General features: G+C 37.9%; 1 protein-coding gene across 2 annotated transcripts in view; it reads right to left on the reverse strand.

The window, feature by feature from the left end:
- LOC124775056 (serine/threonine-protein kinase mTOR) overlaps positions 1-16,673 on the reverse strand; it is a 269,759-nt gene that overhangs the window by 72,554 nt on the left and 180,532 nt on the right. For both annotated transcript variants that reach the window (XM_047249846.1, XM_047249847.1), the window contains 3 exons: positions 15,086-15,302; positions 10,413-10,598; positions 882-1,007 (listed from right to left, as the gene is read on the reverse strand). In XM_047249846.1, coding sequence (XP_047105802.1) covers positions 882-1,007; positions 10,413-10,598; positions 15,086-15,302 — 529 coding nt within the window. The remainder of the gene's footprint in view (positions 1-881; positions 1,008-10,412; positions 10,599-15,085; positions 15,303-16,673) is intronic.

Below are 16,673 nucleotides of genomic sequence, written 5' to 3' on the forward strand. Positions count from 1 at the left end.
TACAAATGTTACTAGAACTTTAATGATTTACCACGTAAATGTTGCTGTAATACATATATTAATATGCCAGTACAGTACATGCTCTTTCTGCTTTAAAATATCTACCCTTTATTTTTGTACAATACTTGCTCTGTATATTGTAACTCAGTGATTATTTAATGTAGAAATAATGAATTTAATGCAAATTTAATATTATATTTTGTTATACATTGACTTGTCCTACATCCGACTATACTATTTGTGTACTATGTGATTACCAGGACCAATAAAACACAACTCATCTCTACTCAACTCTAGATTAGGGAGCAGAAGTGAATGGAAGACATAGTTATGACTGTGATGAAAATGAAATGGAGGCAGGGCATGTAGCCAGGTGAAACGATGGTGTAGACGGGCAAAGAAAGGTCCTTACTGGACTCGACATTTGTAACAGGTGAGGATGGCTGTAACTGTCAAACCACATTTACTAATAAATAAAAATGAACATCTGGGTAAAATGTAAAGATTAATTTGGTGTGTCTACTTCAGAGGAAGAAGCATCTACTTGGATGTGGTCATTGGATTATCAGTCTGATATATCCTTACTTCTATTCCCTATCTTTTATTTCTTACTTCATTCAGATTCTTCACATAAGTATCTTAATTTATTTCCTCTTGCTCCTTTTTTCTTTAAGTTTGTTATTTTTAGCCATCAATTATATCTTCTCCTGATACTGCATGCACCAGACAATTATTCTGTAAATACAATGACATGCTACACTGATAACTATCACAGCATTCAAAAGCATACCACATACACAGTGGGTAGTAACACCCCTTGATAGCTATATCTGTCTTTTTGTTTGTGGTCCACCAAATGAAATATAGTATTTGGTACTCACCAAACGTCCAGACTTTCGGCACAAAGAAGCATACTTGAGCCAAGTGTACATATCCTCCTGTGGAGAAACAACAAGTGTGCGCACTTGTATGATGCGTTGCCAGTCTTCTACTACACGCTGACATCCCTATGAAATTGAATAAGTGATTTGCAGTGTTTTGGAACTGTCCTTTAATTTATGGTTACACAGCAAATGAACATGAATATAAAGTTTGAAGTGAAAAAAGAAAATCAAACTTTGTGAAAGATCATGTGACATTACATTCTTCAATTTTTATTATGCTGAAAGAAGTGTAGAGTAAATAATAGCTAAACAATCTAAAGCTGGTGACAGACAACGCAAATATTAGACCATTAAGATGCTAGAATAGCAGATTGTAAACTGAAGATCCCATTAATCTGTATAAGAAGTTTAATTTAAATTACATTTTTACTGTCACGTCTTTAAACAGTCATAGGCATTATAAGAAATACTAATCTTAATTCTGAGAGCCAGTTTACAGTTAAAATCTCTTCAACAGATATCATGTACATATCTCAAAATTTTACTAGACAAAAATATATATAGTAAATACTTTTGACAATACATTCTTCGATTGCAATGATCAGGTAGAAATGAAGAGGAAAACCATAAATGTAATAAAGTAGCAATTTACTGTATGTGTGCGGGTGCTACACACACTGTCACTGTTATAAGAAATGTAAGTGGTCACATAAATACAGTGAAGTGATGAAATTTCTGAGGTTTATGCAGACTAACTGACAGAGCATAAATTTTCAAGTATCCAAATGGGTTGATAAGAATAGTTTTATGCACTATAAAAGGACAGTTTTATGCACAATATTTCAAGAACGTGTCTCGTCTTCCTTTAAAAGGTGCTGTGAGTAGCCCTATATGTGCTTGGTGCTTAACTCCAATTAGCCTACAACACCTGTTGAAGACTACCAGGATCTGAGCTAATGTTACAGTTCATAACTGCAAATTACCTTGGCCTGACTATGAAATTACATATTAAGATTACTCAAAAGACAACAAAATAGAAAAAGGCAGTTTTAAATGATTGGAAAAAAAAACAGGCAGGATCTCAAAGCAGAATATCCAGACTCAAGCTAGAATGGATTCTTAAGTTTGACAAAGATTTTGTGACAAGATAAATTCTGAAACATAAAAAAAGAAGGCAATAAGATGCAGAAAATCAACAGCAAATATGATTTGAAATTAAGTATCATTGGAAGATTCCCAGAAACAAAGTTACAGATGCAAAAAAATACCAAGCCTCAAAATTTAACCTAATCACTCTTTAAAAAAGGAATTCTCATTTTAATAAAGAATAATAACTATGAACAAGAAATAAGGGAAAAGGTTACACAAGTAGCAAATATAAGTGAAAACAATATATTGGGATTCTGCTCCAGCTGCAAGTCTTAACAAAAGGGGCAAGACTATTAGGAACAAATATCACGGGAAACAGTGTATAGAAAGGCAAGAAGTACGCCCAACATTTATTCAACATTAGTTACTGTAAGTGTTGTGGAACCATTAAGTTATTATGGTATTTCTGTTAAACATAATCCAGCACACACAATATTGTTACTAGAAATCCTTTGATGGCAAAGGATTAACTTAAATTAAGAATTTGTTCCAGGCAGAATCTGTTTGGGCTAAAGCCTACTCGGTACTAACCAATTATAGGTTCTAACTGTTCTTGGGCTCGATCAAGTAAACACTGTGGACGAATTTTGCACGTGATCTGGAGAAGAGAGATTCCTCGGTAATTATTAACATTGCTTCTATCCCCTTTTTTATGTAATGGACAAATTAGGGCAGTTTTCCAGTCTTCAGGCATTTTATCAGTTTGACAGATATGTCCTATCAGTTATACTGTTAGGTCCAGCTGATTTCAGTAGTTCTGCAATTATACCATCTTCTCCCCCCCATGAACCATGGACCTTGCCGTTGGTGGGGAGGCTTGCGTGCCTCAGCGATACAGATAGCCGTACCGTAGGTGCAACCACAACGGAGGGGTATCTGTTGAGAGGCCAGACAAACGTGTGGTTCCTGAAGAGGGGCAGCAGCCTTTTCAGTAGTTGCAAGGGCAACAGTCTGGTTGATTGACTGATCTGGCCTTGTAACAATAACCAAAACGGCCTTGCCGTACTGGTACTGCGAACGGCTGAAAGCAAGGGGAAACTACAGCCGTAATTTTTTCCCGAGGGCATGCAGCTTTACTGTATGATTACATGATGATGGCGTCCTCTTGGGTAAAATATTCCGGAGGTAAAATAGTCCCCCATTCGGATCTCCGGGCGGGGACTACTCAGGAGGACGTCGTTATCAGGAGAAAGAAAACTGGCGTTCTACGGGTCGAAGCGTGGAATGTCAGATCCCTTAATCGGGCAGGTAGGTTAGAAAATTTAAAAAGGAAAATGGATAGGTTGAAGTTAGATATAGTGGGAATTAGTGAAGTTCGGTGGCAGGAGGAACAAGACTTCTGGTCAGGTGACTACAGGGTTATAAACACAAAATCAAATAGGGGTAATGCAGGAGTAGGTTTAATAATGAATAGGAAAATAGGAATGCGGGTAAGCTACTACAAACAGCATAGTGAACGCATTATTGTGGCCAAGATAGATACGAAGCCCACACCTACTACAGTGGTACAAGTTTATATGCCAACTAGCTCTGCAGATGATGAAGAAATTGAAGAAATGTATGATGAAATAAAAGAAATTATTCAGATTGTGAAGGGAGACGAAAATTTAATAGTCATGGGTGACTGGAATTCGAGTGTAGGAAAAGGGAGAGAAGGTAACATAGTAGGTGAATATGGATTGGGGGACAGAAATGAAAGAGGAAGCCGCCTGGTAGAATTTTGCACAGAGCACAACATAATCGTAACTAACACTTGGTTTAAGAATCATGAAAGAAGGTTGTATACATGGAAGAACCCTGGAGATACTAAAAGGTATCAGATAGATTATATAATGGTAAACCAGAGATTTAGGAACCAGGTTTTAAATTGTAAGACATTTCCAGGGGCAGATGTGGACTCTGATCACAATCTATTGGTTATGACCTGTAGATTAAAACTGAAGAAACTGCAAAAAGGTGGGAATTTAAGGAGATTGGACCTGGATAAACTAAAAGAACCAGAGGTTGTACAGAGATTCAGGGAGAGCATAAGGGAGCAATTGACAGGAATGGGGGAAATAAATACAGTAGAAGAAGAATGGGTAGCTTTGAGGGATGAAGTAGTGAAGGCAGCAGAGGATCAAGTAGGTAAAAAGACGAGGGCTAGTAGAAATCCTTGGGTAACAGAAGAAATATTGAATTTAATTGATGAAAGGAGAAAATATAAAAATGCAGTAAGTGAAACAGGCAAAAAGGAATACAAACGTCTCAAAAATGAGATCGACAGGAAGTGCAAAATGGCTAAGCAGGGATGGCTAGAGGACAAATGTAAGGATGTAGAGGCCTATCTCACTAGGGGTAAGATAGATACCGCCTACAGGAAAATTAAAGAGACCTTTGGAGATAAGAGAACGACTTGTATGAATATCAAGAGCTCAGATGGAAACCCAGCTCTAAGCAAAGAAGGGAAAGCAGAAAGGTGGAAGGAGTATATAGAGGGTCTATACAAGGGCGATGTACTTGAGGACAATATTATGGAAATGGAAGAGGATGTAGATGAAGATGAAATGGGAGATATGATACTGCATGAAGAGTTTGACAGAGCACTGAAAGACCTGAGTCGGAACAAAGCCCCCGGAGTAGACAATATTCCATTGGAACTACTGACGGCCATGGGAGAGCCAGTCCTGACTAAACTCTACCATCTGGTGAGGAAGATGTATGAGACAGGCGAAATACCCTCAGACTTCAAGAAGAATATAATAATTCCAATCCCAAAGAAAGCAGGTGTTGACAAATGTGAAAATTACTGAACTATCAGCTTAATAAGTCACAGCTGCAAAATACTAACACGAATTCTTTACAGACGAATGGAAAAACTAGTAGAAGCCAACCTTGGGGAAGATCAGTTTGGATTCCGTAGAAACACTGGAACACGTGAGGCAATACTGACGTTACGACTTATCTTAGAAGAAAGATTAAGGAAAGGCAAACCTACGTTTCTAGCATTTGTAGACTTAGAGAAAGCTTTTGACAATGTTGACTGGAATACTCTCTTTCAAATTCTAAAGGTGGAAGGGGTAAAATACAGGGAGCGAAAGGCTATTTACAATTTGTACAGAAAGCAGATGGCAGTTATAAGAGTCGAGGGACATGAAAGGGAAGCAGTGGTTGGGAAGGGAGTAAGACAGGGTCGTAGCCTCTCCCCGATGTTGTTCAATCTGTATATTGAGCAAGCAGTAAAGGAAACAAAAGAAAAATTCGGAGTAGGTATTAAAATTCATGGAGAAGAAATAAAAACTTTGAGGTTCGCCGATGACATTGTAATTCTGTCAGAGACAGCAAAGGACTTGAAAGAGCAGTTGAATGGAATGGACAGTGTCTTGAAAGGAGGATATAAGATGAACATCAACAAAAGCAAAACAAGGATAATGGAATGTAGTCTAATTAAGTCGGGTGATGCTGAGGGAATTAGATTAGGAAATGAGGCACTTAAAGTAGTAAAGGAGTTTTGCTATTTGGGGAGCAAAATAACTGATGATGGTCGAAGTAGAGAGGATATAAAATGTAGGCTGGCAATGGCAAGGAAAGCGTTTCTGAAGAAGAGAAATTTGTTAACATCCAGTATTGATTTAAGTGTCAGGAAGTCATTTCTGAAAGTATTCGTATGGAGTGTAGCCATGTATGGAAGTGAAACATGGACGATAAATAGTTTGGACAAGAAGAGAATAGAAGCTTTCGAAATGTGGTGCTACAGAAGAATGCTGAAGATTAGATGGGTAGATCACATAACTAATGTGGAAGTATTGGATAGGATTGGGGAGAAGAGAAGTTTGTGGCACAACTTGACCAGAAGAAGGGATCGGTTGGTAGGACATGTTCTGAGGCATCAAGGGATCACCAATTTAGTATTGGAGGGCAGCGTGGAGGGTAAAAATCGTAGAGGGAGACCAAGAGATGAATACACTGGGCAGATTCAGAGGGATGTGGGTTGCAGTAGGTACTGGGAGATGAAAAAGCTTGCACAGGATAGAGTAGCATGGAGAGCTGCATCAAACCAGTCTCAGGACTGAAGACCACAACAACAACAACAACAACACCATCTTCTCTGGATGCTTTATCATGTTTATGTCTCTTAATTTGTTTAGTTGATCTTTTTTCCAAATTTTAAAGGAACGAGGGCTAGATAATAAAACTCTAAACACTGATTAAGGAAATGTTAACTGACACTAGTTCTAAAGTTAAATTCATGGGAGAAATTCCTGAACCATTTGATATAAAGACTGATGTTAGACTGGGAGACGGACTCTCCCCATTACTGTTTAACTTCGTTTTGGAAAAGGTAATTACAGAATGGTGAGAGCAAAAGTTGAGTCAAAATATAGATTGATCAATCAATCAAGTTAGGTAGAAGTAATATTAGAGTAGACTGCCTCACCTTTGCAAACGATCTGGCAATTTTAACTAGGGATATTACCACAGCTCAAAAACAAACTGAAATTCTTAAAGAAGTTGCAGAAAAAGTAGAACTACAAATATCATTCGAAAAAAAGGAATATATGACATTTAACAAACAAGCAACACAGTTTTTGAGCACGAAATACGGAAAAATAAAAAGGGTTTCTCAGTTTAAATACTTAGTGGAAGTCACAGAAAACAATCTGGAAAAAGCTGCAAATGAAGTTCGGGAAAAAAATGGGAACTGCATTCAGATAATACAAAATATTTGTAATAAAAAAAATCACTTTCTAAATTCAGTAAACTTAGGCATTACAGCACTGTAATCAAATCTGAATGTCTTTATGGAGCAGAAACTTTATTTTAAATAGAAAGAGGGATACTGAATAAATCCAAAAGAAAGAAGAAAGATTATTAGGAAAATATTAGGCCTCAAAATTACTGATGGACAAACTTGTCAACTGAGAAGTAATAAGGAAATAGAAGAATACACAGACATACATGCTGACATGAGAACAAGACGACTTAAATTTTATGGGCACATTAAAAGAATGGCACCCACTAGGTTGACAAAACAAGTAGCAGAATTCTGTGAAAACAGAAGTAACGCCAAAACTGAGCCAATTAAATGGATCCCTGTGATTAAGGAGGATCTTAAAGTAGCCCGTATAACTCAGACAGATGTTACATATAGAAAAACATTCAGACAAAAGATATTTTATTGGAAAATTGGTTTGAGGGAAATTAGGAAATGGACTGAAACACCATGGCCTGATGAGCGAAAGAGACTTCGTTCTGAAAGGGTGAAACAAATTTGGACACAAACGAAGGCCAGCCATCAAAAGTGACACTGACTGATTGTACGTCACATGGTCCTATTGGGCCCATTCATGGAGAATAATAATAATAATAATAATAATAATAATAATAATAATAATAATAATACAGTAATGGACTCAAACATCCCAGAGCAAACAAACAAAGAACAACACACATCAATTAAACAATCACAGGAAAATGAAATCTTAAGACAGCCACCAGAACAAGCACAAATAGAACATGAAGTGACACACATGTTAGATATAGGAGAAAAATTTCAGTTGACATATATAGAATACAAAGACACAAATACAGACATTAGACCATTCTTGCATAGACCACCAAATAACCCACAAGTCGAAACAACAATAAAACAATCATACACAACAAAATAAATGAAAACACAACTATGGAAGAGTTACAACTACTGGTTTATGTAGGAGCACTCACTACACTAAATATACACACTAGGCAGAGATCAGAACCAACCAACACACAGAAGAAACCCACAAAACCAGCATGGCAACACAGGCTACAGATCAGAATAGAAAAACTGACTTCTGGAGCAACATATGGTCAAACCCGGTACAACATAACAGACGTGCACGGTGGATACAAGCAGAAACAGACTCATACAAGATGATACCACAAATGCCTGAAGGGATAATTTTGCAACATGAAGCCACCCGAGAAATTAATTCTACGCACAATTGGAAAGCCTCTGAAAATGATAAAATAGCAAATTTCTGGCTAAAGAAGTTCACCTCAACACATTCACATCTAACTAAATTATTTAACAATTACATTGCAGACCCATACACAGTCCCTGATACACTTACACAAGGAATAACTTATCTGAAACCTAAAGATCAAGCAGACACAGCAAACCCAGCAAAATATCGCCCCATAACATGCCTACCAACAATATACAAAATATTAATTTCAGTCATTACACAGAAATTAATGACACATACAACACAGAACAAAATTATAAATGAAGAACAAAAAGGCTGCTGCAAAGGAGCACGAGGATGTAAAGAGCAACTGATAATAGATACAGAGGTGACATATCAAGCTAAAACCAAACAAAGGTCACTGCACTACGCATACATTGATTACCAAAAAGTTTTTGATAGTGTACCCCACTCATGGTTACTACAGATATTGGAAATATACAAAGTACATCCTAAATTAATACAGTTCCTAAACATAGTAATGAAAAATTGGAAAACCACACTTAATATCCAAACAAATTCAAATAATATAACATCACAGCCAATACAGATTAAGCGTGGAATATACCAAGGAGACTCATTAAGTCCTTTCTGGTTCTGCCTTGCTCTGAACCCACTATCCAACTTGCTAAATAATACAAATTATGGCTACAATATTACTGGAACATACCCACACAAAATCACACATCTGCTATACATGGATGATCTAAAACTACTGGCAGCAACAAATCAACAACTCAACCAATTACTAAAGATAACAGAAGTATTCAGCAATGATATAAATATGGCTTTTGGAACAGACAGATGTAAGAAAAATAGCATAGTCAAGGGAAAACACACTAAACAAGAAGTTACATATTGGATAACCACAGCGACTGCATAGAAGTGATGGAAAAAACAGATGCCTATAAATATCTAGGATACAGACAAAAAATAGGAATAGATAATACAAATATTAAAGAAGAACTAAAAGAAAAATATATACAAAGACTAACAAAAATACTGAAAACAGAATTGACAGCAAGAAACAAGACAAAAGCTATAAATACTTATGCTATACCAATATTGACCTACTCATTTGGAGTAGTGAAATGGAGTAACACAGACCTAGAAGCACTCAATACACTTACACGAACACAATGCCACAAATATAGAATACATCACATACATTCAGCAACAGAAAGATTCACATTAAGCAGAAAGGAAGGAAGAAGGGGATTTATCGACATAAAAAACCTACATTATGGACAGCTAGACAATTTAAGAAAATTCTTTATAGAACGAGCAGAAACTAGCAAAATACACAAAGCAATCACTCATATAATTACATCGGATACACCATTGCAATTTCATAACCACTTCTACAACCCTTTAGATCACATAACATCAACAGATACGAAGAAAGTAAATTGGAAAAAGAAAACACTACATGGCAAGCACCCGTATCATCTACCACAGCCACACATCGATCAAGACGCATCCGACACATGGCTAAGAAAAGGCAATATATACAGAGAGACGGAAGGATTCATGATTGCAATACAGGATCAAACAATAACCATCAGATATTACAGCAAGCATATTATTAAAGATCCCAATACCACAACAGATAAATGCAGACTTTGCAAACAACAAATAGAAACAGTAGATCACATCACAAGCGGATGTACAATACTAGCAAATACAGAATACCCCAGAAGACATGACAATGTAGCAAAAATAATACATCAACAACTTGCCATACAACATAGACTAATAAAACAACATGTTCCCACATACAAGTATGCACCACAAAATGTACTGGAGAATGATGAATACAAATTATACTGGAACAGAACCATTATAACAGATCAAACAACACCACATAACAAACCTGACATCATACTCACCAATAAAAAGATGAAATTAACACAACTAATCGAAATATTCATACCCAACACAACAAATATACAGAAGAAAACAGGAGAAAAAATTGAAAAATACATCCAACTGTCTGAGGAAGTCAAGGACATGTGGCATCAGGATAAAGTTGACATTATACCAATTATACTATCAACTACAGGAGTCATACAACACAATATCCACCAGTACATCAACGCAATACAGCTACATCCAAACATATATATACAACTACAGAAATCTGTAATTATTGATACATGTTCAATTACCCGAAAGTTCCTAAATGCAATGTAACATATACCGTACAGTTAAAAGGAAGTCATGCTTGATCAAGGTCCGTGTCACTTTCCATTTTTAACCAGACATAATGTCTGAGACAGGAAAGAATAATAATAATAATAATAATAATAATAATACAGTACCACCATCAAATAAGCTTAGGGAAGATAAACGAGTTTTTAGACTTCTGCTGAACCATGTAGTGTATTACCTGAAGCCTGTCCCACCACATTTTTCTTATTGTAGGTCGGCGCTCTGGAACTAACTTATACTGGATCACTTCCTCAAGTTCTGCCAACATCTGCACAGACACCATTGCACCGTATGCACGTTGGTAGCTTTCTCCTGCCATTGCTGTGAGCTCAGTATCTAGCAGATCACGTGCTGAATCTATAAGCTGGACAGATGCAAAAAAGATACATTTCTTAGTCTACAGAACAAAATTTATAAAATTATGTACTCTAAAGATAAGGCTGTTGTCTGTAAAAATAAATAGACTGTAACTTTCTTCCTTAATGAATAAAAACTAAGCATGTTTCAATATAAAATTTTTGTTTGTTGCAATATGTTCTACCTCCTACGCTCTTATTAAAAGATGACTTTTATGTAAGAAGTACTTATGTCAATAGTTATTACACTTTAACATAACAGGTGGGTGGAATATAAAATAACTAGGGCCATGAAATTCACTTCTGACCATTCAAATTGCAACACCATGAGGACGGTACACACAAACATCAAACTGGTATTGAGTGTATTGCATGCTTGGATATGCAAATGACAAGCTTTTCATTTCTAAGTAGGTAGGAGTTACACTAACCCACATTCTTTGTGTAAGGATGGATTTTACAGCAGGTTTCTCATTCAGAACTCTCAACGTTGGCTGCTTGTTAGATCACATTATGCCTTGCATCAGAAAGAGAAACATACATTAGCCCATGTTGGAATTTGAAAAGGGCAGGATAGTGGCCTATGGAGACATTTACTGTTCTGTGATATTGCTGCTCAAACATATGGGACTCTATGACTGTCATGCAAAAATGGAATATATGGGTTCAGGCCCTCAACAGTCCTGCATGACTAGTGCCCGAGCAGACAGATATATCGTTCACTTGGCTGAGCAGGATTGCAGAGCCACATCACATACATTGATTCAAGAAATGAGCTCGTTTTCATCAAGACAAGTATCCACAAGGACAGTGTGACAGTGTCCAGAGCAGCCCAGACTGTCAGCATTGCAAACATTGTCACAGCTACCCTAGAAGGAGCAGAAGACAGACATGCACTGACAGTGGTGCACTCAACAACAGCACCAGTCACATGAGTGGCATCCTGTTGTCTTTTCAAATGAATCGTGGTTACATCTTGATGTGTCAAGGCTAGTGACTGTGCCCTTCCATGTCTTCATCGTATAATCTTTCGACAATGGATTTTCACCCAGCAGCAGAGTATGCACTGATTTGAAACTTCCTGATTTTTATATTTTGTTAATGAACTTATTGACTGCTCAAGATATCATATACATAGTGTTGGTTTCTTTTCTACTCATGGTTTTTTTTTTTACACCAGTTTGATCCTAAGTTTACTGAGTTAAGCAACTGGGGATCCCTTGCAATCATGTATGTACTCCTAAGGGTATACCACGTAATACTTGGATGTAGATACAAATCTTTTGAAATGCGTGTTCATTATTACATAGTGAATATTCATTCTCCTTATCTGATACCTAAATAGTGATGCAACCACCAAAATTACAAAAGATTAAACAAACAAAAAATTAAGATACCGTAAGCTCATTTATTGAGGAAAAAAATTACTGAGAGTTGAGATAATGGTAAGTAGACATAAAGATCGATAAAAATAGATGTTTAATGAGCTCTTTTTAGTTGAAATCAAATGTAATGCACACAGCAAATAAATATAAAAAATACAAGAAATGTTATCACACTGAAAATATGGTGATAATACTGTGGAGCAGTGAAATTGCTGGATGGGAGGTATGGAAACTACCCTCCCCAACCTTTCTGCATGTTTCCCCCAGTCATGTTCTCATTGTAGCTCAAAGATTTAGTCAGCAGAAATGAGAAGCCTTTTGACCTGTGCCTATGTGTATTGAGACAAATAAGACGAACACTGCCACTGAACAACTCAGCTGTCTGACACATGTACAAGGCGTGCAGAAAATACTGTAGCGAAATACCAATCCTGGATACATTCCTAAGACTTCTCATATTTAGTATATTTTCATGTGAATTGTGAAGTACATTGTAGAAAATACATTATTATTGCTCATCTGTCAGTTCATAAAAAATTAAATTTTGATTACATGAATAATTAAGCAAGTTAGTTTATAGTGATATATGAGGTGCATTCAAGTTCTAAGGCCTCCGATTTTTTTTCTAACTAACTACTCACCCGAAATCGATGAAACTGGCGTTACTTCTTGACGTAATCGCCCTGCAGACGTACACATTTTTCACAACGCTGACGCCATGATTCCATGGCAGCGGCGAAGGCTTCTTTAGGAGTCTGTTTTGACCACTGGAAAATCGCTGAGGCAATAGCAGCACGGCTGGTGAATGTGCGGCCACGGAGAGTGTCTTTCATTGTTGGAAAAAGCCAAAACTCACTAGAAGCCAGGTCAGGTGAGTAGGGAGCATGAGGAATCACTTCAAAGTTGTTATCACGAAGAAACTGTTGCGTAACGTTAGCTCGATGTGCGGGTGCGTTGTCTTGGTGAAACAGCACACGCGCAGCGCTTCCCGGACATTTTTGTTGCAGTGTAGGAAGGAATTTGTTCTTCAAAACATTTTCGTAGGATGCACCTGTTACCGTAGTGCCCTTTGGAACGCAATGGGCAAGGATTACGCCCTCGCTGTCCCAGAACATGGACACCATCATTTTTTCAGCACTGGCAGTTACCCGAAATTTTTTTGGTGGCGGTGAATGTGTGTGCTTCCATTGAGCTGACTGGCACTTTGTTTCTGGATTGAAAAATGGCATCCAAGTCTCATCCATTGTCACAACCGACGAAAAGAAAGTCCCATTCATGCTGTCGTTGCGTGTCAACATTGCTTGGCAACATGCCACACGGACAACCATGTGGTCGTCCGTCAGCATTCGTGGCACCCACCTGGATGACACTTTTCACATTTTCAGGTCGTCATGCAGGATTGTGTGCACAGAACCCACAGAAATGCCAACTCTGGAGGCGATCTGTTCAACAGTCATTCGGCGATCCCCCAAAACAATTCTCTCCACTTTCTCGATCATGTCGTCAGACCGGCTTGTGCGAGCCCGAGGTTGTTTCGGTTTGTTGTCCCACGATGTTCTGCCTTCATTAAACTGTCGCACCCATGAATGCACTTTCGACACATCCATAACTCCATCACCACATGTCTCCTTCAACTGTCGATGAATTTCACTTGGTTCCACACCATGCAAATTCAGAAAACGAATGATTGCACGCTGTTCAAGTAAGGAAAACGTCACCATTTTAAGTATTTAAAACAGTTCTCATTCTCGCCACTGATGGTAAAATTCCATCTGCCGTACGGTGCTGCCATCTCTGGGACGTATTGATAACGAACGCGGCACAATGCACATGTTTCTATCTCTTTCCAGTCTGGAGAAAAAAAATCGGAGGCCGTAGAACTTGAATGCACCACGTACACTGAGGTGACGAAAGTCATGGGATACCTCCTAATACTGCATTGGAACTCATTTTGCCTGGCACAGTGCAGCAACTTGATGTGGCATGGACTCAAAGAGTCACTGAAAGTTCCTGCAGAAATACTGAGCTGTGTTGCCTATGTAGCCATCCATAATTGTGAAAGTGAGGCATGTGCATGATTTTGTGCATGACCGACCTCTCGATTAAGTACAATAAATGTTTGACAGGATTTATGTTGGGCAATCTGGATGGCCACATCATTCGTTTGAACTGTCTAGAATCTTCTTAAAACCAATCATGAACAATTGTGGCACGGTGACATGGAGCATTGTCATACATTAAAATTCCATCGTTCGTTCTTTGGGAACATGAAATCCATGAATGGCTGTAAATGGTCCATGACTGGTTCAGTTAAACCAGAGGACCTAGCCCATTCCATGAAAACACTGCCCACACATGTATGGAGTCACCACTAGCCTGCACAGTGTCTTGTGACAACCTGGATCCATGGCTCTGTGGGGGTCTGCACCACAATTGAACCCTACCGTCAGCTCTTACCAACTGAAATTGGGACTCGTCTGACCAGGGTGTAGTATTCCAGTCATCTAGGCTCCAATCGGTATGATCATGAGCCCAGAAACTGTCCTAACCAATACATTCATTGTACCTTCCACATTGATTTATGTGATTATTTCATGCAGTATTGCTTGTCTGTTAGCACTGACACCTCTATGCAAATGCCGCTGGTCTAAGTCGTTAAGTGAATGCCATTGGTTGCTGCTTTGTCCATTGTGAGAGGTAATGCCTGGCACTTGGTATCCTCAGCACACTCTTGGCACTGTGGTCTCAGAATAGTAAATTCCCTAACGATTTCCAAAATGGAATGTCCCATGTGTCTAGCTTCAACTAGCATTCTGCAATCAAAGCCTCTTAATACCCGCCATATAGCCATAAACAAGTCGGAAACCTTTTTACGTGAATTGCTTGAGTACAAATCACAGTTCCGCAAATCCACTACCTTTTATATCTAGTGCATGTGATACTATCACCAGCTGTATATGTGCATATCGCTATCCCATGACTTTTGTCACCTCAGTATACTGGTGTGATGGGAGGAAACTATGAACAAATGCTGAAATTGGTGTTTTCCTGTAAAGCTGTAAACATGCAGCATCATGAACTTGTAGTACTACTGTACTGATTGCATGTACCTGTTGCGCGACGTGATACTGTTCTCGGTGCACAGCTAACACGGCACGGTAGAATGCCCCATCTTGTGAATCTCTTGGTACGCAGGCCACAAATTGCTCCATAGCTTCCCACTGGCCAAGACCCCAAGCTGAGGCAGCAGCCATGCGGGACATCCTTTGTCTCCCATCTTCATCAAAGTGGTTCCAATTCTTGCGAGCTACTTCGTGCAGTTGACCCCTTTGTTTCAATTAAAAATTACTTTTTACATTAAACAATAATAATTTATTGCTTTCCTGAATACAAAATTATTCTACTAATCATATACGCAAACACACAACATAAGTATGACTATTTAAAAATTTAGAGTATATTATGTTAAAGCACTTTTTTATGAGAAAGACAGTTTCAATTTCTGTTGTTTCATGATCAGTCACAAAGTTACATCAGTGCTATTAAAATGAAATGCAAGAATTATAACAATGCCTTTAGTAGTGACCATCTCATACTTCAGATACATGTACATTTACAGCGATCATAGTTTTTTTGTATCGAACCAATTTTATACATTAAGTTAATATATAAACAAAATTCATAGCTTTCTTCCTATTTCTTGAGCAGGTGACTTTTACAAGCATTTTACATCTTTGTCATCACACCTATCTTAAAGGACATTGTCAAGTACAGTGAGTGAATGTTTTAATGGCATTCTCAACTGAGAAACTTTTTCTGAAATCCAAACTGTGATTTATTAAAGATATTATTGCGTACTATTCTGGACTACATCAGACTCTCAAAAATTTTGGAAAATGATGCCGGTAATGAATGCGTTCAATAGCCATTGATGTATCTCCTGTCAGATCTTTTAAAGCACTGTTTAACAGTGGTGTATTTCAATCTCTCTAGGAACATGTCCTGAGTCAGTGATGAATTACATATTTTGTAAAAGACACTACTTATTATGTGGGAACAACTCTTTAATATTGGGCTGGAAACACTATCAAATCCAGATGAGCTTTTATTTTAGTGCAAATTTATAATTTTCTTACTTCCTGGATGAATTTCACTCTGCAGTGCCATGTGAGCTGATGTGAAACTGCCTAGCAGATTAAATGTGTGTGCCGGACTGGGACTTGAACCCAGGGCATTTCAAAGCAAGGAGATGAGGTACTGGCAGAAATGGAGATGTGAGGACAGGTTATGAGTTCTGATCAGGTAGCTCATTTGGCAGAGCACTTGCCCATGAAAGGCAAAGGTTCCAGGTTCAAGTTTCAGTCTGGCACACAATTTTAATCTGCCAGGAAGTTTCTTAATTTCACATGGAGAAGTGATTGGGATATCCATATCTGCCTGTGACTGACAGTTACACACAGAGATAGAACTGTAGAAGTCAGATAAGCTTCCCAGATCATACCTCCTAGACCCAATTCCGCACAAATTTTGAACTTATCACAAACATTAATTGCAGCATATATTCTGCTAAAGAATAGAAGAATGTCGTCTCTGGAATTAAGATACATTTATTCTACATAAATAAAACAAGGAATTACTGATGAAACAAAACTAAATGGACTGCAACACAAATTCCAAAACATCAATTTATGAATAGCA

The sequence above is a fragment of the Schistocerca piceifrons genome, chromosome 2 (genome assembly GCF_021461385.2).
Source record: "Schistocerca piceifrons isolate TAMUIC-IGC-003096 chromosome 2, iqSchPice1.1, whole genome shotgun sequence".
NCBI classification, from domain to species: Eukaryota; Metazoa; Arthropoda; class Insecta; order Orthoptera; family Acrididae; genus Schistocerca; species Schistocerca piceifrons.